Below are 22,307 nucleotides of genomic sequence, written 5' to 3' on the forward strand. Positions count from 1 at the left end.
TCAAAATATCTTATATTTGGTTAAAGTTTGATGGAATTTCTTGGTGTACCTTGAATGTACATGAATATTTGTCATCATTTGCCTACCGGTAAACAAACAGCCTTTTTTTAGTGAGCAGATAAAGATAAAGCTAACCATCTCAGAATACATTACTATGAGGATTGTCCTATTTATTTTGGAGAAGTGTCTTTGATTTATCATAAGAGAGGAGAGATACATGTATCTTTGTTTCTTTTCTTAATACTTTATTATTGTTAGATTCTTTGCCGTGAACATGAAATTTTGCTGGACATGTGCAATTCTGGTTGATGGTGATGTGTTGTTTTTTTTGCCATTGCATTTTCTTTTAGAATTGTTAGCATTTTCATTTCATGGTTATGCATTAAAGTTATATCTGCAAAAGTATACTTGGTGTATGATCTCATATTCATAACGTTGATGATTAAGCAATTTTTTCCATGTCATGGTTATGCAAGACAGTTACATACTTAAGTCAAATCTGTTGAGACCACACAAAATAGTTAACTTATGCAAAATTCTACTTTGGAAGTGGAAATAACACGTTTTGAATAGTTTGGTGAGAAAAAATTATTATATTTGTGGGAAAATTTGATTTGTCCTACTTTGATGTATGCAAAAATGGCATGCTGAAATATCTAATGATCAGAATCCAAGTATTATACAAGAGAACAAAGGGAAATGCATGTTATTGAAAGTGGTGATAAATTGAGCACATTGATACTCAAGAAGATGGATAACAGGAATAATAATGCAAATGACAAAATTAGAATATTGATGTGATGTGAGGGTGGTCATTTATGGAGGTGTTGCGACTGTGATGGTGATGAATGGGGTTATGATGATGACGATTGTGGTTATTGGTTACCTTTATTCAATTGTAATTCCTTCATATCTTTGTCTCATCTTTCATTTTAAGCCCATCATTTTTCTTACGGGTTCCATTATATTTTCATTCTTTACCAATGCTGTATACATGTATTTTGTTCACCCTCTGACCCTCGTTCTCCCTCTCCCCTCTCTCTCTCTCTCTCTCTTTATCTTTCTCTCTCTTCTCTTCTCTCCCTTTCTTTTTTGCTGTTGCAATTTCTTTTCTTTTGAAATTGATAGCATTTTCCCTTTCTTTCTCTCCCTCCCTTTCTTCTTCTCCCTCTTCTATATCTCTCCCTTCACCTCAATCCCTCATCTCTGTCTATATAGAAGGTAGGACAACTGGCTGACATATCTAACTTTAGCTCCTACTTCAGGTATATTTATATAATATTGACTGACCTTGAGGGATATACGACATATATTGCCCAAACTAGACTCGTATTGCCCCGAGTCGAAGACGAGGGCAGTATATGTGGTATCTCCCAAAAGTTGAGCAAGTCAATATTTTTATTGTTATCCAAATCAGACATCTAGAGCAAATACATAAATCAACCATGACAATCTCAAAGAACTGAACTGAAGTGTGCCTTTGGTGTGATTATTACGTCACAATAGAGTGAGCGCAAAGTGTGCAGGTTCTTGTACGCATAATAGATGCGCAATGAAAATGATAAAAAAACGGCGCGGTCAATACAAGACTACATTTTCACTCGTCTCTACACGCAAAGTCTATACGGGCAGGGAGACCAAGGAAAATACAAAGAATATACCCTTCCGTTCCCACTGCTAATGAAAACTAGGGCAATACGGTTTTGTAAATGACCAGCTCAGATGTCTGATACGGGTAATAATCGGGTATATTTTCTTGCCCGGACACAAAACTACAAAGACATGAATTATTTGTTGTTAACATTTTATACACAATACATTATATACATGTACTAGAAAGACATGTAAATGAGAAAATAATCAATCCCATCACACACAATAAATACATATAGTCTCTAATCAAAATGGATAAAATTTAATGAATTCCAAACGTATGCTTCCTTTCTGCTTTTCTCTGCTTGAAAAATGACTCCCCCCTTATCAAATACATGTATGTATCAAGTCTTTTTTTAAACATGCTATACATGTACTTCCTCACCATTGGAAATGCATCTTACATGAAAATATAATTATCTCTAAGATGTGGAGCTGTAGTGGTATAGGGGTCCATTCATTTGACTCTAAAATGATGACTGGGGTAATAATATCTTTTAAGAGCTTGGAGACGGTATTCCTTATTAAGCGCTATATAAATCCAGATTATTATTATTATCATTATGAATAGTCTAGCAATGCCCTACACATGCAGATTAAATCCAAGTCTTGTGGACAGAATATACTAGCTAAGAAAAGAGAATAGCATGTCTTTGATATAATTTCTTGGTCTGGTGACTGAAACTCATTCCTTGGAGACTTCTAGATGGACTTCTCTGATCTCCAGTTCTCCCGACTGAGATATGGCGATGGTCTGGCCATTCGTTAGATGAATCTCATTACCGTTTCCAGCCTGGGCTATTACCTGGATGAAGAAAAAAAGGATAAAAGGCTTTCAGATAAAAAGTAACATGAAATGGTTATACAAATCTCTGTCTATCTGTCTGTCTTTCTCTCTCTCTCTCTCTCTCTCTCTCTATTTTTCTTTCCACATCATTACAGTTCTTTTCTCTAAATCTAGGGAGGATCCATGATTCTGTTTATTTTTAAACGGAGATGGGAGCCACAATAACAGAAATTTTCTAAGAAGCAAAAACAAGAATACACACACACACAAACAAAATCACATTTTTATTTGCTAATTAATGAAAACATCTTTGATTTTTTTTCTTTGTTTTACATATCTACATTTCTTCACTTTATAGAAAGTATATATTGGCCTTCAATCTTCCATAAACTAGTGTATGAAGTTATAAGCCACGTTTAACCCCTTGCCTACAGGAACTGAGTACTCCCTGTAATATACCTATGCGAATGAGAGCATTCGGTAGTGAAGAGGTGACTTTAGGCCATTTCCACGACAATACTGGGGGATGTTTCACAAAGACTAAGATCGACTTTAAGTTGGACATAACTATGACAGGCTGTTTATGCCACTGTTTGCTCTCACTATTATGATCTTCAGATCATAAAAAAAAGTAAATTCTGTAGATTTGTGACCATGATTTTTACATCCATTGACAGACCAATGCCAGTAAATGGTCAGAGCAAACAGTGGCATGAATGGCCATAGCTAAGTCCAACTTAAAGTCGATCTTAGTCTTTGTGAAACACTCCCCAGGGACAAATTTACTCTCAGCACATCAGATGCCATGATTTCAGTAGCTTATAACAGAAGCTTGTAACTTGTTATTGATATCAAGGTTAACGAAACAGGGCCCAGCTCATACCACAGGGGGTATGGGAATACTAGTAGAGATAGGGGGCAGAAGGTTACCTCTTTGAGCTGGTCGGGTGCAATTTCACCCCCATCCTGGTTGAGGATGTGTCCTACCAAAGATGACGTGGATGAGGAGGCGGTCTCCACAGTACTGCTCCCATCAGGCTGCTCCTGGATGATAGCGATACCAGTCAAGCCTTCCGATGGTATGGTCTGTAACTCGTTGACCACCTGCTGGAGATGGTGTACAGCATGGCTGTGCTGATAAGCCTGTAGATCATGGAGCAATATACATGACAATGTTCAAAGTGTATGTATCGATTACCTAAAAAATAATTTTGTGTATAGCTAGAATGTAAAAAGTCAATCTCCATAACCATTAATGGGTACCTGACATTCTATAGCTTAACAATAAAGGAGTATGAAGAAAATAAAGGATTGAACATGATAACAATGAAACCATTGGGAGGTTATTTAAGCGGTAACATCTCTTTATGGAATAAATATTTAAAGCTCACAGTTGAAGTACTAAAATACATGTACATGAATGTATTATACACTCAAAACTATCTTGCTCCATAGCAAATAAACAGTTAAAATTCTACAAGGTTTTGTGGTCTCCATGTTTTTACATGTATATAGGCCATTCATTCAGATGTTTTAATTTTTTTGACAGGGATGTTTTATCAGGCATTGATTTCAATGCTTTAGCTGCGGTTGATAAACAAGTATGTTTTGTTCATAGATACATATTTATAACTCCATGGTATTGTCTCTAGGTAAGAGGTATGAAGAGTAATCGTGTACAATTAAAAACTTTGAGCAGCTTTGGACTTTGTTGGGATTCTGCTCATTGTCCACAAAATGTCAGTCTACTCACATACAGCATATACATGTGCTTTAATTATTACCTCTGTTGTGTATGGACTGGTCAAAGAACTTCTTTCTTTCTTAATCTGTTTGGGGTAGAGTTCCAGGCCCTTCTGTTTGCGCCTAAATGCCGTGCGGCACTTGGAATCTATATTCTGCCTGATCCGATACCAGTCTTCGTGCGTGATCCCACAGTGCTTCACAAGATGACCTGTACAGGGAAGATGTTTGCTTTGAACATGCGGTGCCTTGGAGAGTTATGCAATGCTTGATACAATTAAATCCCTTGAAATGCAAGTACAGTCAAACCTGCTTTAGCGAGCACCTGTCTACAAAGACCACATGTTTTGTTTCCCTTGAAAAATATTTCTCATTGAAACATGTACTAAAGGAACCTGTCTACAAAGACCGCTTTTTGTGTATCCCTCGGGCAATCGCTATAGACAGGTTTGACTGTATATTGAAACAAGCAGGATTTGAACCTGTTATTTACAGAAAACATGCAGTGACACCACATTACACAGCACCATAAAGCTTTTGCTTGATTATAAATATCATAAATAACAATCAGAGACATATATATCTAAGGTTAATTCTCTCTCATTTATTGATGTCACAGTGTCTGCAGCAATATGACATTCTCTCAATTTTGTGTGAGGATTCAACTACTCCTTAAGCTTTACTTTTACTTCAGACCATCTATAAAAAAGACATAAAGTTGACTGCAGCCTTTGAGTTACACTCATTCTGTTCTTCATCATTCACTCATGTCACAGGTATATCAATTGATGCTTTATACAACCTTCGCAAGTGACAAATTGGAGTTAGCCTCAATACACATTTACAAATCAAATGAGCAATTAAGAGTACAGTCATCTTCTTTTCCTTTTCAGATAAGAAGATTTCATGACTTTTCTAAGTTGGTCTACAACACTACCCTCAAGAAACATTCCTATAGTCCTTTGCTACATCAAGGTTACATGTAGGTTTAAAGTGTTTAAGGTTATCTTTTATCAGACCAGCATTGTGCAAAAAATGGGGGATAAACCTATCACACTCACAGTGAATGCCGTAGATGAGCAACGGGTCGAGCTTCTTCTTTTTATGTTTGCCAGTACCAGATAGATTGGAGACAGCCTGCATCTCTTTGTCAAACAGAAGATCCAGTAACTTGAGAGCCAGCTTATCAGCTGTCTTGTACATGTTCATTATGTGCACCATCTCCCTACAAAGAAATGAGAAAGATATCATTTGATGTTTGCCATACTTAGGTACTCTGCCCAGTGTAGTGCCTTCGAGCAATTTTTTTTAAGCACAAGTATGGAACATTTATAGCACTTTATCTTCTCTATCTCTATAAACAAATATGAAATTAATTCAATTATCAACTCCTTTTTTGGAGAGTTAATTCAAAAAATGAATGTAATCATCAATATAAAACTTTAAAAACTTATATACTGTATGACATACCCAGTTTAAAGGGAGGTGGTAGTCAGTTTCCATGTGCAGTAGGGCATAATTCGCTGACAGCAGACTTGGTGGTAATAACATTAATGGGCATACAAGTCTGTACACAGCAAACCAGTAGTCCCATCAAGAAAATGCAGAGCATTACATAAGGCTAGCTGTCATAAAACTGAAGGCTAGTCCTGGCAATATCTGTTATTGGGAACTACTACTATGCGTCTTTAAATCACTCATACTCTAAAATTGGAACCTAAAATTAGAAGACACCAAACAGTTCTCTTTCTTTTTGCATGAAATGCATTAATAGGTTCATGAATTATGAAGTTAAAATTACTGTTAGATATCATTAAAAACATCATTTGAATCAAGAGGATCACTGGAAACGAAGAAGACATAATAATGTCTTTATATGCCACAGGAATAATCTCCATGTGCCACATTTTATGTACCGGTATCATAGGTTGGATATTACAAAGACTTCCAGATAATTTAAATGTTTTGGGGGCAAGTTAAATCTATTCTATACCAGTGTTAAAAGGGTCATCATGACGCAGAGCAAATCAAGACCAGGAATGGTAAATTTGCAAAAGCCATTGTGGTGCACAAAGTAATTCTTCCCATGATTAATGATTGTTGTTTTGTGCAAAAATACACCTGTGGCAAACAAGTGACCTTCCAGAGAGCAAAGAAAGCAACCAAAGTATTACTAATCTGTATTACATTACTTTGATACAAATATGGTGGCCACTCAGGGTTAAAATAGGAAAGATCATGCAACACAGAGAGTTAAGTAGGGAGTGAAGGCATGAATGTCTGACACCCATATTAATGAATACTCACGTGGGGTTTATTTTACACCTAACCCTCATGGCTGGACTACTCACATCGCCTAACCAGGACCCGTTTGGATAGTCCTCTGTTCATGAAATAAAAGAGACAAACATTCATTTCACCTCCTTTTATTGATCGCAGAGAGGAAATAAATTATGACACAATTCCTGGATATGGAAGCCTGGATAAGGAGAGCTATTGTTAGGGGGTGGCTGTAAAGCACAATGCTAGCAGTGATCAAGAGCGATTGCACACTTCTAGGACTCTGAAACCTGTTCCCCATTAAGACACTTTTGGTAGTAATAAAAACATTTTATGTATTTTTAAATCATATGAAGCACAATGCTTTAGGCATCATATTCATAAGGCAAACTATTCAATGCTTTTGAAGAAGACATGCAAACGGCTATACCCTTGTTTTCAAATACCATGCACTTAAATAAGACTTTTTTCAAGGTCCAAAATAGTAATTCATTCAAAACTAGATGGAATTTTGACTGCGCGCAGTCGAAAATAATGCCTCCGCCATAGAGCAATTTAAACAAGTTTGGAGTTTAAATCTCCAGTGGTTCTTGAGATATCATAATAACAATCTCAATGTATGGAATTTCATAAGTTGACCTCTGTGACCCTTGACCTTTGACCTACGTGCTCCAAAATCTAATCAGATTGTCTTTCTATGGTGATACACACTATCATTAAGTTTGAAGTGAAAATTCTCCAGTGGTTCTTGAGATATCGCGATAATGATCTCAATGATCAGCCGACAGGCTTATCCATCTTGAAGCTAAGTTCGATAGTGCTGATCTGGTAAAGGAGAAAACAGATCTCAATGAGATAGTGGGAACTATCTCAAGAGTTGTTTATACCGTCCCGACGAAGAATAGGTTCGATGTCCTTGCGGATAATCATGTCACTGACGCTGAGCCTGCTACTTCGATGTCGACTAGTGACCAGATGAAAGAGTACCGAGATGGGCATCGCCAGCGCCGCTTATCTGAGCTACATGAATCTGTCCTTGAAGGCACAGACGTCGAGCCTCCTACTCCGATGTCGTGGAGCGACCAGATGAAACAGTACCGAGATGGGCACCGCCAGCGCCGCCTGTTGGAGGTACCTGCTGCTGTTTTCGAAGCCACTGACGCAAAGCCTTCGACTTCGATGTCGACGAGCGACCAAACCAATGAGTTCCGACAAGGGCATCGCCAACGCCGTTTGTCTGAGCTACCAGATGTTGTCATCGAAGGCGACTCGATGATCAAGCACATCGAGGGCCGACTCCTGAGCCGAAAACATAGAGTAGTCTGCCATCCGAACCCAGGGGCAACGGTGGCTGATATCTCCTCTAAGAAGGCTACTGAGGGTGTAAAGGCGAAAGGAGACGTCATTCTACATGTCGGGTCAAATGACTTGTCGAAAGGTAATGGTAGTACATCAACCGCCAATGACATCATAGCATTAGCAGACGTGATTGCAGCGAAAGGCTGTGATGTATGCTTGTCTGGTGTTATACACCGCAGATGGGAATCGGTTCACCAGAGGCGCAGTGTCGATGGGGTTAATGGGCGACTGAGAAGAGCTGCCCGTGAAAGGAGATGGGGTTTCGTTGACAACGACAACATAGGTGACAGGCACCTTGGCAGAGATGGGGTCCACATCAATAAGGCAGGACAAGCTGTTCTTGCCTCTAATCTACGCCACTTTATTGAGCGACCTCGAGGGCCACCTACACCTACTCAGCAAACGTCCTACGCTGAAGTTGTTGGATCTTCAACGCAGGATTTCGAGATGATTGCTCCGAGAGGGAGGCTAAAGTCTGCACCTGCTCTTCCAATGTTTCCACTGACAAAAGCTCAACAGGGGTGGAACGAGCATCTACGTCTCGTCATGGCAACATGCACTTAAACTCTGTCTCTGGTACTGGCATACTACATCATAATCTTCAGGATCAATCTCATGAACTGAATAAGAGTAACATTAAACAGTTGGAAGGTGGTTCAGTTCCTCCGTTTAGAAACAGGGGCTTAAAATTTGCCCATTTGAATATTCATAGCTTAGTTGCTAAGATTGACGAACTTAGATTACTTCTGAGAAATGCATCATTTGATGTTATTGGTTTAAATGAAACATTTTGCGACTCCATGATTGATGATTCTGAATTGTATATAGATGATTATATTTTATTACGTAGAGACCGTACGAGACATGGTGGTGGTGTGGCTGTATATATATCCAAGAGGTTCAATTATAAAAGAAGGGATGATTTGATTTCTTCTACTTTAGAATGCCTTTGGTTTGAATTGCATTATCCAAATAAGTCTCCCATCCTGGTTGGAGAGTTTTACAGACCTCCAAATTCTCACGTTGATTTCTTTGAAGAATTAGACGGAAATTTGGACTCTGCTCTCTCGGAAGATATGAGCTGTATTATTTTAGGTGATTTCAATTGTGATTGTATGCCACACCAACTTGATCTGAATGCTGAAAAGTTAATGTTTTATACAAATATGTACGGGTTAAGTCAGCTAATTGATACTGCCACAAGAGTTACAAATACCTCTTCTACTTTAATTGATTTGATATTTGTATCAGACAAGGAACTTTACAATGAATGGGGAATATTTGAAACTAGCATAAGTGATCATTATTTGGTGTATACGGTTCGCGATTTTAGTGCAAAGATCCATAACAAATCCGAATACGCAGAATTTCGCTCGTTTAAAAATCTTGACGAGGAGAAATTTTACAGTGAATTGAGAAGTACTCCTTGGCAGGTCATAAAAGATATAGATAATGTTGATGTTGCGTGGGATATGTGGTTGACTCTATTCAATAATATAATCAACAAGCACATACCAGTATGTAAAAAGCGGATAAGAAAAAAGGCATGTCCATGGATATCTGACGAGATTGTTAAGCTTATGACGGAACGTGATAAAGTTCTCAAAGCTGCTAAAGCTAACAAAAGTGATGATCTTTGGGACACCTACAAATATCTAAAGAATACAGTTATTCATCTCATGAGGAAAAGAAAAAGAGAATATAATGCAGACCAGATCTCGCAAAATCATAACAATAGTAAGCAAATGTGGAGATGTTTGAGAAACCTTGTGCCTAAGTCATTACCTATATCTCCCAATAGCATAAATGTTGATGGTGCTAATGTGTCAGACAATGCAAATATTGCTGAAGCTTTTAATGACTTTTTCATTTCTAATGCTACTAAGATTACAGAGGGCCTGCGAAGGAATAAGTCTCAACTGAGAGTAGACGAGGACAATAATATTGGTCCAACTCATTCGCAATTTAATTTGAATTTGATTACTGAGGATTTTGTATTGAAACAGAATGATAATCTGAGTATAGATAAAGCAACTGGTGAAGATCACATCAGCTGTAAACTTTTAAAGATGACGAAGAATGTTATCGCAGAGTCTCTTTGTGATATCATTAACAAATCCCTGTCTACAGGAGTTGTTCCACGTGAATGAAAAAGGCTCGGGTAGTACCAATATTCAAATCTGGAGATATTTCTTCTTTGAATAATTACCGTCCCATTTCGATATTACCTATCGTGAGTAAAATTATAGAAAGGGCCGTCCACCAACAACTCAGTGAATTCTTGGACGTGAATAAATTATTACACCCTAATCAGTCTGGTTTTAGACCTAAACATTCAACAGCTACTGCCCTTGCAAAACTTGTAAATCAATGGTCGTTGAATATTGATAACAAAGAAATTTCTGGAGTTGCCTTCATAGATCTTCGTAAGGCTTTTGATACTGTTGACCATGAGCTACTTCTACATAAACTAGCTTGTATAGGTTGTAGTAATAGGACTATTTATTGGTTCAAATCATATTTAGGGGATCGACAACAAGTGACCCAATTCAAAGGAGCCAAGTCGCATCCATCAACCATCAAATTAGGTGTGCCACAAGGTTCAATTCTTGGTCCCCTTTTATTTTCAATATATGTTAATAGTCTACCTGAATGTACTCCTGAAGGTATCATAGATATGTATGCTGACGATACGACACTTACCGTCAGTGCAAATGATGCAACTGTTGTGGAAGAAAAATTAACTGTTGCGTTAAACAGAGTCATGGCATGGATTAAGGAAAATCGTCTTGTTCTTAACACTGAAAAAACTTGTGTCATGTTAATAGGCTCTCCTGCTAATCTCAAGAAAATTGAATCTTTCACCATTTCATTAAACGGCAATTTGATCAAAAGAGTTCAATTCACCAAATGCCTAGGACTTTTGATAGATGAAGAATTGAAATGGTCTAAACAAATCGAAAACGTAAGTAAACTTACCCAGAAAAACATTAGCATGATAAAGAGAGCAAAGAGTTTTTTGCCTCAAAAATCCTTAAAGTTACTTTATAACAGTCTAGTGTTGCCACGATTAGATTACTGCTCTGTTGTATGGTCGAACCGATTTCATTCTCATACAACTAAGCTGCAAAAAATTCAAAAGAGGGCCGCAAGAATAATATTGAACAAGACATATGACACACCGTCGGCTGATTTGTTCACAAGTCTTAAATGGATGACACTAGACAAGCGGTTTGAGTTAAGTCGCGTTATGATGATATATAAATGCGTTCATAACTTAGCACCCTCTTACCTTCAGGTAGGCTTAATCAATCCTAATGATGTACATGAGCATCATACAAGGCAAATAGACAGTGGATGTTTACGTGTGCCTAGATTTCACACTGATTGTTATAAGTGTAGCCCAATTGTTTCTTCCATATTTGAATGGAATAAGCTAGATAATTCGTTGAGAACGGCTTCCTCTGTCAATTCATTTAAGAGATTGTTTAAACAAAGTTGTAATTTGTGAATGGCTCAGCCGTACATACACTACGTGCATGTTCTGTAATATTTACATGTCTTATTCACATAATTGCGACTTAATTAATATTTTCCTATTGACATTACTGCTTACTAGGTTAATGATATATGTTAATTTTGCAAACGAGTATTATTTTTGTAACTGTTCTGTATAAATGTTATAAACGATGTAAATATGTTCATTCAGGGCCCCATGGAAGACCACTACTTGCTGGTGAATGGGCTACCCTGTCAAAAGATCAGAAATAAAATAAATAAATAAATGTATGGAATTTCATAAGTTGACCTCTGTGACCCTTGACCTTTGACCTACGTGCTCCAAAATCTAATCAGATTGTCTTCCTATGGTGATACACACTATCTTTAAGTTTGAAGTTTAAATCTCCAGTGGTTCTTGAGATATTATGATAACAATCTCAATGTATGGAATTTCATAAGTTGACCTCTGTGACCCTTGACCTTTGACCTACGTGCTCCAAAATCTAATCAGATTGTCTTCCTATGGTGATACACACTATCCTTAAGTTTGAAGTTTAAATCTCCAGTGGTTCTTGAGATATTATGATAACAATCTCAATGTATGGAATTTCATAAGTTGACCTCTGTGACCCTTGACCTTTGACCTACGTGCTCCAAAATCTAATCAGATCGTCTTCCTATGGTGATACATACTATCCTTAAGTTTGAAGTTGTTACATCTCCAGTGGTTCTTGAGATATCATGATAACAATCTCAATGTATGGAATTTCATAAGTTGACCTCTATGACCCTTGACCTTTGACCTACGTGCTCCAAAATGTAATCAGATTGTTTACCTATAGTGATACACACTATCACTAAGTTTGAAGTTTAAATCTCCAGTGGTTCTTGAGATATCATGATAACAATCTCAATGTATGGAATTTCATAAGTTGACCTCTGTGACCCTTGACCTTTGACATACGTGCTCCAAAATCTAATCAGATCGTCTTCCTATGGTGATACATACTATCCTTAAGTTTGAAGTTTAAATCTCAAATGGTTCTTGAGATATCGCGCTAACAATCTCAATACAAGGAATTTCATAAGTTGACCTCTGTGACCTGTGACCTTTGACCTACGTACTCCAAAATCTAATCAGATCGTCTTCCTATGGTGATAAATACTATTCCCGAGTCTTAAGTTTAAATCTTAAATGGTTCTTGAGATATTGTGATAACGGTCAAACGGGACGGACATACGGACGGACGTACGGACGGACAACCCGAAAACATGATGCCTCCGGCACCACCTTCGGTGGCGGAGGCATAAAAATCACTTCATAAAATTTATAAAGCATATGAAGTGTTGAATTATTAACATTTCTGCCACATATACCAGAGCACTAAATTGACTTACAATACATACAATTATAAGAGTAAAAAAAAGAAACACAAGTATATTACTTTTAAATATGAAATACAAGTGTCGTGGCCGAGTTTAAGAGATACGAAGGTTCAGGGTACGAATCCCGACATGGCACTGATATCTTTTGTCAAGATATTAACCTGCACTTGCTACTCTCCACCCAGGTGTTAAATGGGTTCCCTGTAGGAAGCGAGCGTCATTGTTGGTCAAACAGTTTTTGAGCTTCAAGTAACACCTGACTGGAATGCTCCCCAGGGAGTGGAGATTGTGCATACCGTGTGCATAGTATATCTGTAAAAGTGCTTAGAGACAGCGCTGTATAAAAGCGGAATATTATTATTGTTATTAATGATCACTTTTTTGGGAACGAACCTTCAGAATTGAGTGTGATGAATGTGAAGTTGCCATCAGAGCTATGCGACGGCTTGGGGTCACCCTCGTAGTTGATCTCCTTCTGATCCACGATTAACTCTTCTTCCAGTTCTGAAAATATACAAACATGTCACAATGATTTTACAAAGAAACTTTGCTTAAATGGACTTGGTAACATTGTTCAGATGATAGAAATTGGTGCTAAGATAGTGACTTCAATGGTAGATGTACAATTAAAGATAATCTGAAAGTTTGAGTGAAAACAGACCACTATTATTGATAAAAAATGGGGGGAAAACTGATCTGATCGATTCCTTAATTCTCCCAACTATATTTTTACAATTTAATTACATTTGTTAGGTGAAAGTTTTTTAAAAGCCAGTCTTAAGTATTATTTTGGAAAACAGTGGGAAAATTCAAAAATGGTTGGGAGAATTTACTGTTAATCACTGTTATAGGGTGTTTTACAGTGATGCATTCAAAGAAAACTATAAATATCTTTGTGGTTTGAGAATTTTCTCAAGATTTTTTGCCTGTTAGAGGGTAAGTACAATAGAAGGAATATAATAAGTAACATTTCATACAAATATTACAGTTTTTTCATCAACCTTCAACAATGTTACCGAGTCACTTTAAGATTTAAGTCCTGGATATGAATGACTTGAATACATGTTATAGAATGCTTCTTGATGATACACATGAACAGGATCACTCTGGTAAAGGGTGTTATGACAACAGAGGAATCATGAAAGATTATGAAATGTTTAGCTTTTTAAACAAATTGCAAAAATTTGCTTTTCTTCTGTTCTTTATTCATGGTGAACCAGTCGGGTGAATTGAAAAACTGCCAAACAATTTGTTATCCTTGTTCCAAAATCTGAGGCGTATGCCCTAGTCCTTATTACTACTTTTCGTGCTTGCCACTCCCAGAGATTAAGATCCCTATAGGTCAAAAGCAATTCTTTATTTTCCAGATGTGGTCCTTTGTTAAAATGTTGTGTTTTCATGTGCCACTTCATTTTACTCAGCTATCCTATTAAACAACTACAGTCAAACCTGCTTTAGTGACCACCTGTCTACAAAGGCCACATTTTTTGTTTCCCTTGAAAATTGTTTCTCATTGAAACATCTTCTAAAGGAACCTGTACATAAAGACCACCTGCCTTTAAAGACCACTTTTTTTTGTCTCCCTTGGGTGGTCTTTATAGACAGGTTTCACTGTATATAGATCTGATATAACACGATCAGAATGTATTAATTACCCATATCCTGAGGCTTTTCACCTTGAATCTCCTCGGTGTTCTCCGTCTCCTTCTGTTCTGCCTTCAAAGACCTTAGCTGATCATCCAGCTGTTCATCGGGTACGGTCACCACCACAGTGTGAGGTCTGGGACCCTTGACGGGCTTGGGTTGTTTGTCAGTGAGGCTCTTTTGTCTTGGACTGTGTATACAAGAACAAAGTTTATTTTTAGAGATCTAGATGCATAGATGGATCAAATCAAGGAAAAGATTGACACCCCCCCCCCCCCTCTTCTTCCTCCCATTGAAATAGCAAAACAAAAAAGTGGTGTTACCACCTGCGGGCACCTAGGTACAGTGTGAGGTACTACTAGTGGACCCTTCACTAGCTAAGCTTGCTTGTCAGAACGGCTCTTTCGCCTTGAACTGCAGAGGCAAGTAAAAAAAAAACTTTCAGCTATAAAGAAATACATGGTGGATCCACATTGGGAAGAACTTGCCACATCCCCTTGAGGGATAATAATCTGTTCTATAAGTACATGTATTTATTTACAACTCTACAATGCATCATTGTTGACAAGGAGACGTGACGGCTCATTGGTAGAGCAGTGGTCTTGTAACCAGGAGTTCTTGGGTTCGAAAACCAAGTTGATGCATTAGAGCCCTTTGGTAAGGCACAAGTCCTTATTACCAAGTCCCTTCAGTGGAGTGGACTTAAAGCCATCCCCTGGTTGCTCACGTACAAGCACATTCTTTCTTAGCAGTCAGGTAAAACAAACCAACCAACCAACCAACCATTACCAAACCAATAATAACCCCTTACCGTTGTGTTTTCTTTCGCACCAGAGCCAACTTGAGTTCCTCAATCTCGTTTTCAAGTCTCTTGTTGGACTTCTGGCAAGCTTGCAGTCTGGCCGTCACTGACTTGAAGTGTAAGTCCATTGTCTTCTTCAAAAGAGCCATAGATTTCTGTGAAGTGTATGTTTATTGACAGATTAACATCAGTCATGGAAAAACAAGCAAGATTAAACCAAATTCATATTTACATATGCTTGATGGCCCTACCTAGCAGTTTGGATCAAAATTCATTTTTTCATATTTTGGCGCAAAATAATGCAATTTCTATTCATTTTTCTATCCTTAACAGTGATTTCCATTTCACAACAAGAGTCATAATTACTTCATCATCTTTCCCTTCTTTTTACATTGTAGAATTGGTAAAGAGGGCAAATAGAAGGAAATATGTTACATGTAAATATCATCCCTCACATACAGAACAGATATTTTTTAGGGGGTGATTGGTAGACTTTAAGATACCTTCATAATGGAACTGTCATGCTGTTGGGTGATTGATGCATCCAGCCTCCTCCTAGCGTCTATAGCACGTTTCTCTATTTCTGAATACCTGGGTCTGGCATTATCTGATGGGGTGAAAAAATTGACATCAGCAAAAACAAACTCTTACTTTATTCATAGTTTCCATCCTCTATATATATATATATATATATATATATATATATATATATATATATATGTTTTATACTGCATACTAAAACTTAAAGTAGGAATAGAATCGTAACAAACTAACAACTAATCAAAATGCAATCTGCTTCGAAAGTTCATCAAAATTCAATTCGAAAATAAGTAAATTTTGCACAGATCGAACCCGTCTTTTTGTTCAGTTCAAGTAACTTTCAAATAATGGTCATAGCTACGAGTCTGTCTGTAATGTACAGTACATCCTTGCCATTTTGTGGAGAATATCTTGCTTGTAAACATACCATTTTTCTTTTTTTTTTTTACTCTTTTCTTTGCAACAGACAGACTTGATTTAAAAGTAATTATAAAATAATACATACCTAGGGAAACTTTTTCCAGAGGTGTGCTGAACTCACTTGATTCTGTTTGTGTGCCCTCCTCCATTAATTCAGGTGTCTAAATTTAAGAACAAACAAAAACGATAATATTAATATACAGATGAGTATATTCCAGTGCACAGATGAATATTGATCTGTGATTCTGTACTGCTTCATTTTCATATCCATTTTAGAATTAGTATGGTATAATGGATTTCTCTTTTTGTAAATATATTTGTATTTTTCTAGCTGTAAATAAAGGTTTCTCAATGTTAATATCTTCATTATATCTCATGAAATCATATGGCTTAAACAGCTTCATAGATCAAATCATATTGGTGCTATAGCTGTCTGCCTAATGAAATAGAATCTAAAACTATCAAAAAGAAAAAATAACAAATTCAATATCCCAATTACAGCAATAATCTTTGAAAATCATTTTAAGTTCTTGAAAAATAAAAAAATTCTGATTAAAATTCTTAAGCTTATTTTTGAATCTCAATAACTTTATGAAATACCCGGGGAAGTTTCACAAAGATTTTATGTTGAACTTAACTTTAAGTTGGACTTACAAATTATGGAGAGCTCATTATGTTCAAAAGCGAAAAATCAAAGAATTTTAGACATGTTATAAATTCCACATCTGGAACATGAAATCTCCTTGATTAGAAAATATGAATGATTTGAATCAACATTTTATGCCTTCTAAAATAACTTTTCAAAATATTTTCATAGATGCTAACGGCTTTCCATAATACACCAGTTTACGGTTGTATCAGTGCGCATGCGCAGACAGTTGACCTCGGGTCATTGGCCCTGAAACAAAGCCAATGACCTGAGGTCAGTGGTATTTATGCGTAAATTAAGATTGCGCCCATGCAAATGATGATGAGCGCGCACAATGCAGCGTGTAGGCAGTGATATCATCATAATTTGCATGGGCGCAATCTCAATTTACGCATAAATACATGACCTCTAGGTCATTGGCTTTGTTTAAAATGGCGCACACAACCGTAAACTGGTGTATTGTTTAGTCCAACTTAGAGATAAGTTCAACTTAGGATCTTTGTGAAACACCCCCTAGGCCTAGATTATATTTAGAAAAAGGAATTCAAACTCACTTGAGAAACTTGTGAGCCTGACAAGTCATCTTTAAACAGCTTCTGTCGACTTTTCTTGGTCTTAGATGGTGATTCTTCAAGGTCAACAGGTGTTCCTATATCTTCATCAGAATGTTTACGCTTCTGACCAGAGCTGTGGGCCCTTGCTGTACGGCGAGACATGTTTCACTTTGAGTTGATCCTCCTACATGAGATATAAGGATTTTTTAGACCATAATAAATGACATTGATTTTTAATTTCTTTTAAAAATTGAAAAAATTACCGGTAAATGGAAATCCAACCTTAAGGCTCAACAGACAACTACTGTATAAGAAAGCAGAACAATTAGAGAAGCACACTGATGAAACTTGAACTAAATCAGACAAAAAATATGAAAGCCATGGATTTTTCGAAAGTTGCAATAACTATGGGCATTTCAAAGTGGCTGAATCGGTTGTGTCATTGTGATGAAGTATCAGAATAATATCCCATTAGTTTAAATTCAACACACAAAATAATTAAAATGTTATTTTGTAATCAAAATGCATGATTCAGGAGGGTCTTTTCTTTTTATAAGACCTATAATAATATGCTGTCCATAATATAATTTGAGTAGTGCCCTAAGTGCAGTGACTAAGTGAGAAGATACTGGGGAGAGAAAGAGAAATCTATTATATTTTTGTACACAACAAATAGGAATGTCCCATGAATATGACTACACAATTCACAATCCACTGACCCAAATTTCAATTCCAGATTCGCATGGACTTTGACTCGAGTTTGATCTCACATTTCAAATCTTCATAACTCCCTATTATTGGCCTGATATATTCAACATTTTTGTCATTTTGTGTTTTTTATTTTTGCTTCCATGCCTATGATATGAATTCATTATAATACAATAATACAAATACAAGCCGGGTTCGGCTCAGTTAATTAAGACAACCCAAACTTCAATTTCAAATTCAATCAACTTCAAATGCACTTCACCAGGCCACTTGTCCCTCAAAATATTATTTTTAATGTCAAACTGGAGTTACTATACCCCATAGTCCTTAGTAATTTAAATTTATTCTATTATTAAATTAAGAAGAATTTGTAATTTCAAGATGTCTTTTGTAATCAGGGCTTTTCAAATGCACTTTGCACATTACACAGCAGTGGCGCGCTGCGCTGGGCGGGTCCGGACGGTCAGTTGGGCCGACGCGGGCGCGGCGGGGCTCCGAGACTCGTAGGTTACCTCCACAGCGTAGCAGCCGCTATAAATTGACACAAACCGTTATTGCTCGCGTCCCCTCTTACAGCGGCTTTATGATGCAGGGGCAATGTTCGGTCAACATAAAATGCACAGTAAAGATCCAATAATTTACAAACAATAAAGCTACAAAGATTTGAAAACCATCAAATAACTGATAATAGACATGACTTATTTTGGGTAAACTTACAATTTTCGCGGAAACAGCGAGAAGAAGTGACGAGAATGCAACACGAGAACAACGTAGATCCCGATAAAATGGCGATCGTGAGAATGAGAACGTGACGTCATAAACTGCAGTGAATAGTCTTTCACTCAGCTTGCAAAAACCAATCATCATTTGGACTTACTCCAGTTTTTTGCCCCTTTATCTTCGTTTCAGAAGTTTGGCATCAAAATTTATAGTAGACCTACTGTACAGGCTTAAAGGACAATTCCACTCGAAAAATAAGTTTCTTTCAATAAAAACAGAAAAATCAGACAAACAAATCCAAAAAAAGTTTGAGCAAAATCGGATAAAAATAAGAAAAAGTATGTAAAACTATGGAACAATGAGATTCACAACACACATTGCAAAGATGGTTATTAGTTTGTGACGTCATGTCCTCACAACTTATCGATTGCTTTATATAGTTTAATCCCATTAATTTTCCTTTTTATCCCCATTGATTTCCCCATGCCATTGCCCAGGTTATGATTTGTATCATATTGCGTGCATGAAATTTCCCCCCAAACTGTTATGAATTTTGAAGAATTGATTCTATTTTCTGAATATTGTATTTCATAATTATTGATTTTTATATAAATGGTTTATCAAAATTCAATTTCTCATGATTTAACTGGACATAAATTACTCTTTATTTGTGCATCCACACATAAAAATATTACTAACAATCAAACTTGGATGCTGGTGTGAAGAAATAAGATTCTAAGGGTGAAAATAGGAAATTTATATTATTAATATAAAGAAAATAATTAGTGGATAGTGAGGACCATACGTCACAGACTCATGAGTGAGTTGCCAATTTGTGTAGTGATTTTCAAAGTTTTTCATGTCATTAAAAATTCACAACTTTCTTATTAGTTATCCGATTTTGCACAAAGTTTTTTTGATTGGTTTGTCTGATTTTTCTGATTCTATTGAAAGTAAGTCAATTTTGGAGTAGACTTGGGCTTTAATATCACAGCATTGCAATCAAGCAGAACATTTCTGGAAATGTAGGGTCTAGCTTGCAAATGTTCTCACTTGTTTGTTTTTAGTTTAAACCTGATTGGAAATACGGTGAGTGAACCACCACCCCCCCCCCCCCCCCCCACCCCCGCCAGTTTCAAATTATGCTAATGCATCTGGGTATGAAGTTACTGATACGCCACTGGTAATGATTATGCATGATGCGTGATGGATGAAATCTTTTGAATCAAAGTTTGCTTTAAATAGTTACAAATATCTTTGAAGGGGTGATTTATTAGTAATGTAAGTTTAAAATATCAGATTCGTTTCACTTAATAACGAAACTATATGGTCTTCTAGGCTTATCTTCTGTATAGGACTAATAGTTAAGTGTAGAATGTTGCTTGAAAAATAAATCATTTCCTGCAGCGAAACTTGTTGTTAGAAGAGAAGAGAGGAAAACACAAAAGGCTCTATGGGTATCAATACCGTCAGAGTATAATGTTGTTTGAGAAGTTCCGGTATAGCGCCATCTCGTGGCTGTTCCCTTAATGCACTGCACTCAACTCGCGTTAGCATGCAGATGAGGGACGGACTATAACCCTTGAAAGGGTTTACGGAGTGGTGGGGGGGGGGGGTATGTATCATCTGCCATCTCTCCTCCACCCCCTTACACCCATTTCAAACACTTTATAAAAGGACTGCGGGACACATTCATCAGAAGTTTTACGGGGATCACCCCCCCCCCCCCAACACAATGTGTGTTCCCAAAATCTCCGGCAAAGGGGACTTTTTCGCGCGTCAAATACAGCCCGCCATTGACTTTCACAACGGAGATAGGGGTGCTAAGTTTTTTTTTTTAAAGAGGGAACATGCATACGCGTACCCTAAATAACACTGAACACAAAAAAAATAAAAAAAGAAAAGAGAAACGTGTTTTGAATGATAATTTTGAATTAATGTTATGCAAGATCTCTTCAGATTTGTAGGTGTCCAGAATGCAAAGTTTCACTATTCAAAAATGATAATATTATTCTTTCCACTGTCTTGTTCGCTAAACTCTCTCGCCTAATAGGCCTATATTTTTCAACTTTAGAATGAAAAAAGATCTTTCAATCGTTCGTACAAATTAGAAAGGAGTCATTCTCCAGAAAGTGAAGAGACTGTATCCAACATTATCGAACTGACTTAAGTGTATACCGATCACCTGAAGAAGAAAAAAAAAATTTTGTGTGTTGCTAGAATGTATAAATTCATCCTCATAGGTAAACGGTTGAGTAGAAAATAAAGGTTACCATAACACCCCCGCATATAGCGCTCGGAACCCCCGTCAAACCTGTAATAATTATTATAGGTTCCAGGGGCGGATCTAGCTTTTTGCTAAGGGGGGGGGGGGGTTTTGACCAAAATAATGACGATGCGGAGCATCGTCCACGAGCCGCGAAGCGGCGAGCCGATTTTTTTTGGGGGGTGTTTATTTGAACTCCGTAAGTGATGTTTTCCTGGCATCTATTAACACAATGGAGACCATAAAAAGCAGTGCATGATAACGTCTTTTTAAATCAAGTAACAGTAAATACACAGTTATATCCAGAGTTATCATGTGTTTGGTTAAGTTACCAGATGAGTTGAATATCTTCTCACAATATTTGCACTTGAAAGGGTTTCTCTCCAGCGTGCGTTCTTTTTTCTTTCTTTTTTTCTTTCTTTTTTTTTTTTTTTTTTTCCTTTTTTTTTTTTTTTTTTTTTTTTTTTTTTGGGGGGGGGGGGGCCGCCCAAGGGGGGGGTTTAAACCCCCTAAACCCCCCCCCGTAGATCCGCGCCTGCCCCCTCCCCCCAAAAAGAAATAATAATAATAATAATAATAATAATAATAATAATAATAATAATAATAAATGAAATAAATACATAGAAATAGAATAAAATAAAATTACAAGTTTTGAAAAAAAGATAAGATTTAAAAAAATGGTCCCCGGATTTTTTTTGGGGGGGGGTTGCAACCCCCCCAACCCCCCTCTAGATCCGCTTCTGGGTTCAGACGTTCAAACGTTTACTATCTTGTACTTTTAAAGGTTTGAAAGTTTAGGAGATTATAGAAGTTTAAACGTGTAAAAGTTTAGTAATTTAGAAGTGTAAAGGTGTAAATGATTAAATAAAGTTTAAAAGTATAGAGGTCTTAGACTAGGATTAGAATTAATGAATTGTTTGTAAATGCGTCCACTGTGACAAATTGTGAAAACTATACATTTAATTTTAAAATATTATCTATTCGAGTTTATGCAATGTTCATTATCTTTACATAGACGATGTAATTTAAGTATTAGTCCAATGCTGGCTACGCACACACTTTACTGACTACTTAATGGATTTACAGAGTATTGTTACGGTTTAACGGACAACATATTAATATAGGCCTTTAGTTAAGTTTTAAAGTCAGTGTCTGCATACTTTAAACAAACGAAACTCGCTATCGAGTTCAGATGAAAATTTATTAATTAGATCTTAGTATGCATACTGGTGGGTGGCCATTTTGGCTGCAACCCCCTCCCCCCCCCCCCCCCAAAAAAAAGAGGAAATAATAAC

General features: G+C 36.9%; 1 protein-coding gene across 2 annotated transcripts; it reads right to left on the reverse strand.

Annotated features, from left to right (window-relative positions):
• Positions 1 to 1,706: 1,706 nt before the first annotated feature.
• On the reverse strand, positions 1,707 to 18,925 carry LOC575996 (protein BANP). Of its 2 annotated transcripts, none has more exons than XM_030975811.1 (12): positions 18,744 to 18,925; positions 17,319 to 17,502; positions 16,201 to 16,276; positions 15,659 to 15,762; positions 15,165 to 15,310; positions 14,365 to 14,543; positions 13,103 to 13,213; positions 6,491 to 6,566; positions 5,245 to 5,408; positions 4,225 to 4,394; positions 3,371 to 3,583; positions 1,707 to 2,458 (listed from the first exon to the last, which is right to left on the reverse strand). In XM_030975811.1, exons 2-12 carry the CDS (start codon positions 17,478 to 17,480, stop codon positions 2,339 to 2,341), a joined length of 1,521 nt encoding a protein of 506 aa, XP_030831671.1. In that variant the 5' UTR covers positions 17,481 to 17,502; positions 18,744 to 18,925; the 3' UTR covers positions 1,707 to 2,338. The 2 variants fall into 2 exon arrangements, with proteins under 2 accessions (XP_030831671.1, XP_030831672.1); XM_030975812.1 differs by having other exon boundaries at positions 14,386 to 14,543; positions 18,744 to 18,923.
• Between the last annotated feature and the right edge of the window lie 3,382 nt (positions 18,926 to 22,307).

This window comes from Strongylocentrotus purpuratus, unplaced genomic scaffold (genome assembly GCF_000002235.5).
Source record: "Strongylocentrotus purpuratus isolate Spur 01 unplaced genomic scaffold, Spur_5.0 spur5_scaffold_8, whole genome shotgun sequence".
Taxonomy (NCBI): domain Eukaryota; kingdom Metazoa; phylum Echinodermata; class Echinoidea; order Camarodonta; family Strongylocentrotidae; genus Strongylocentrotus; species Strongylocentrotus purpuratus.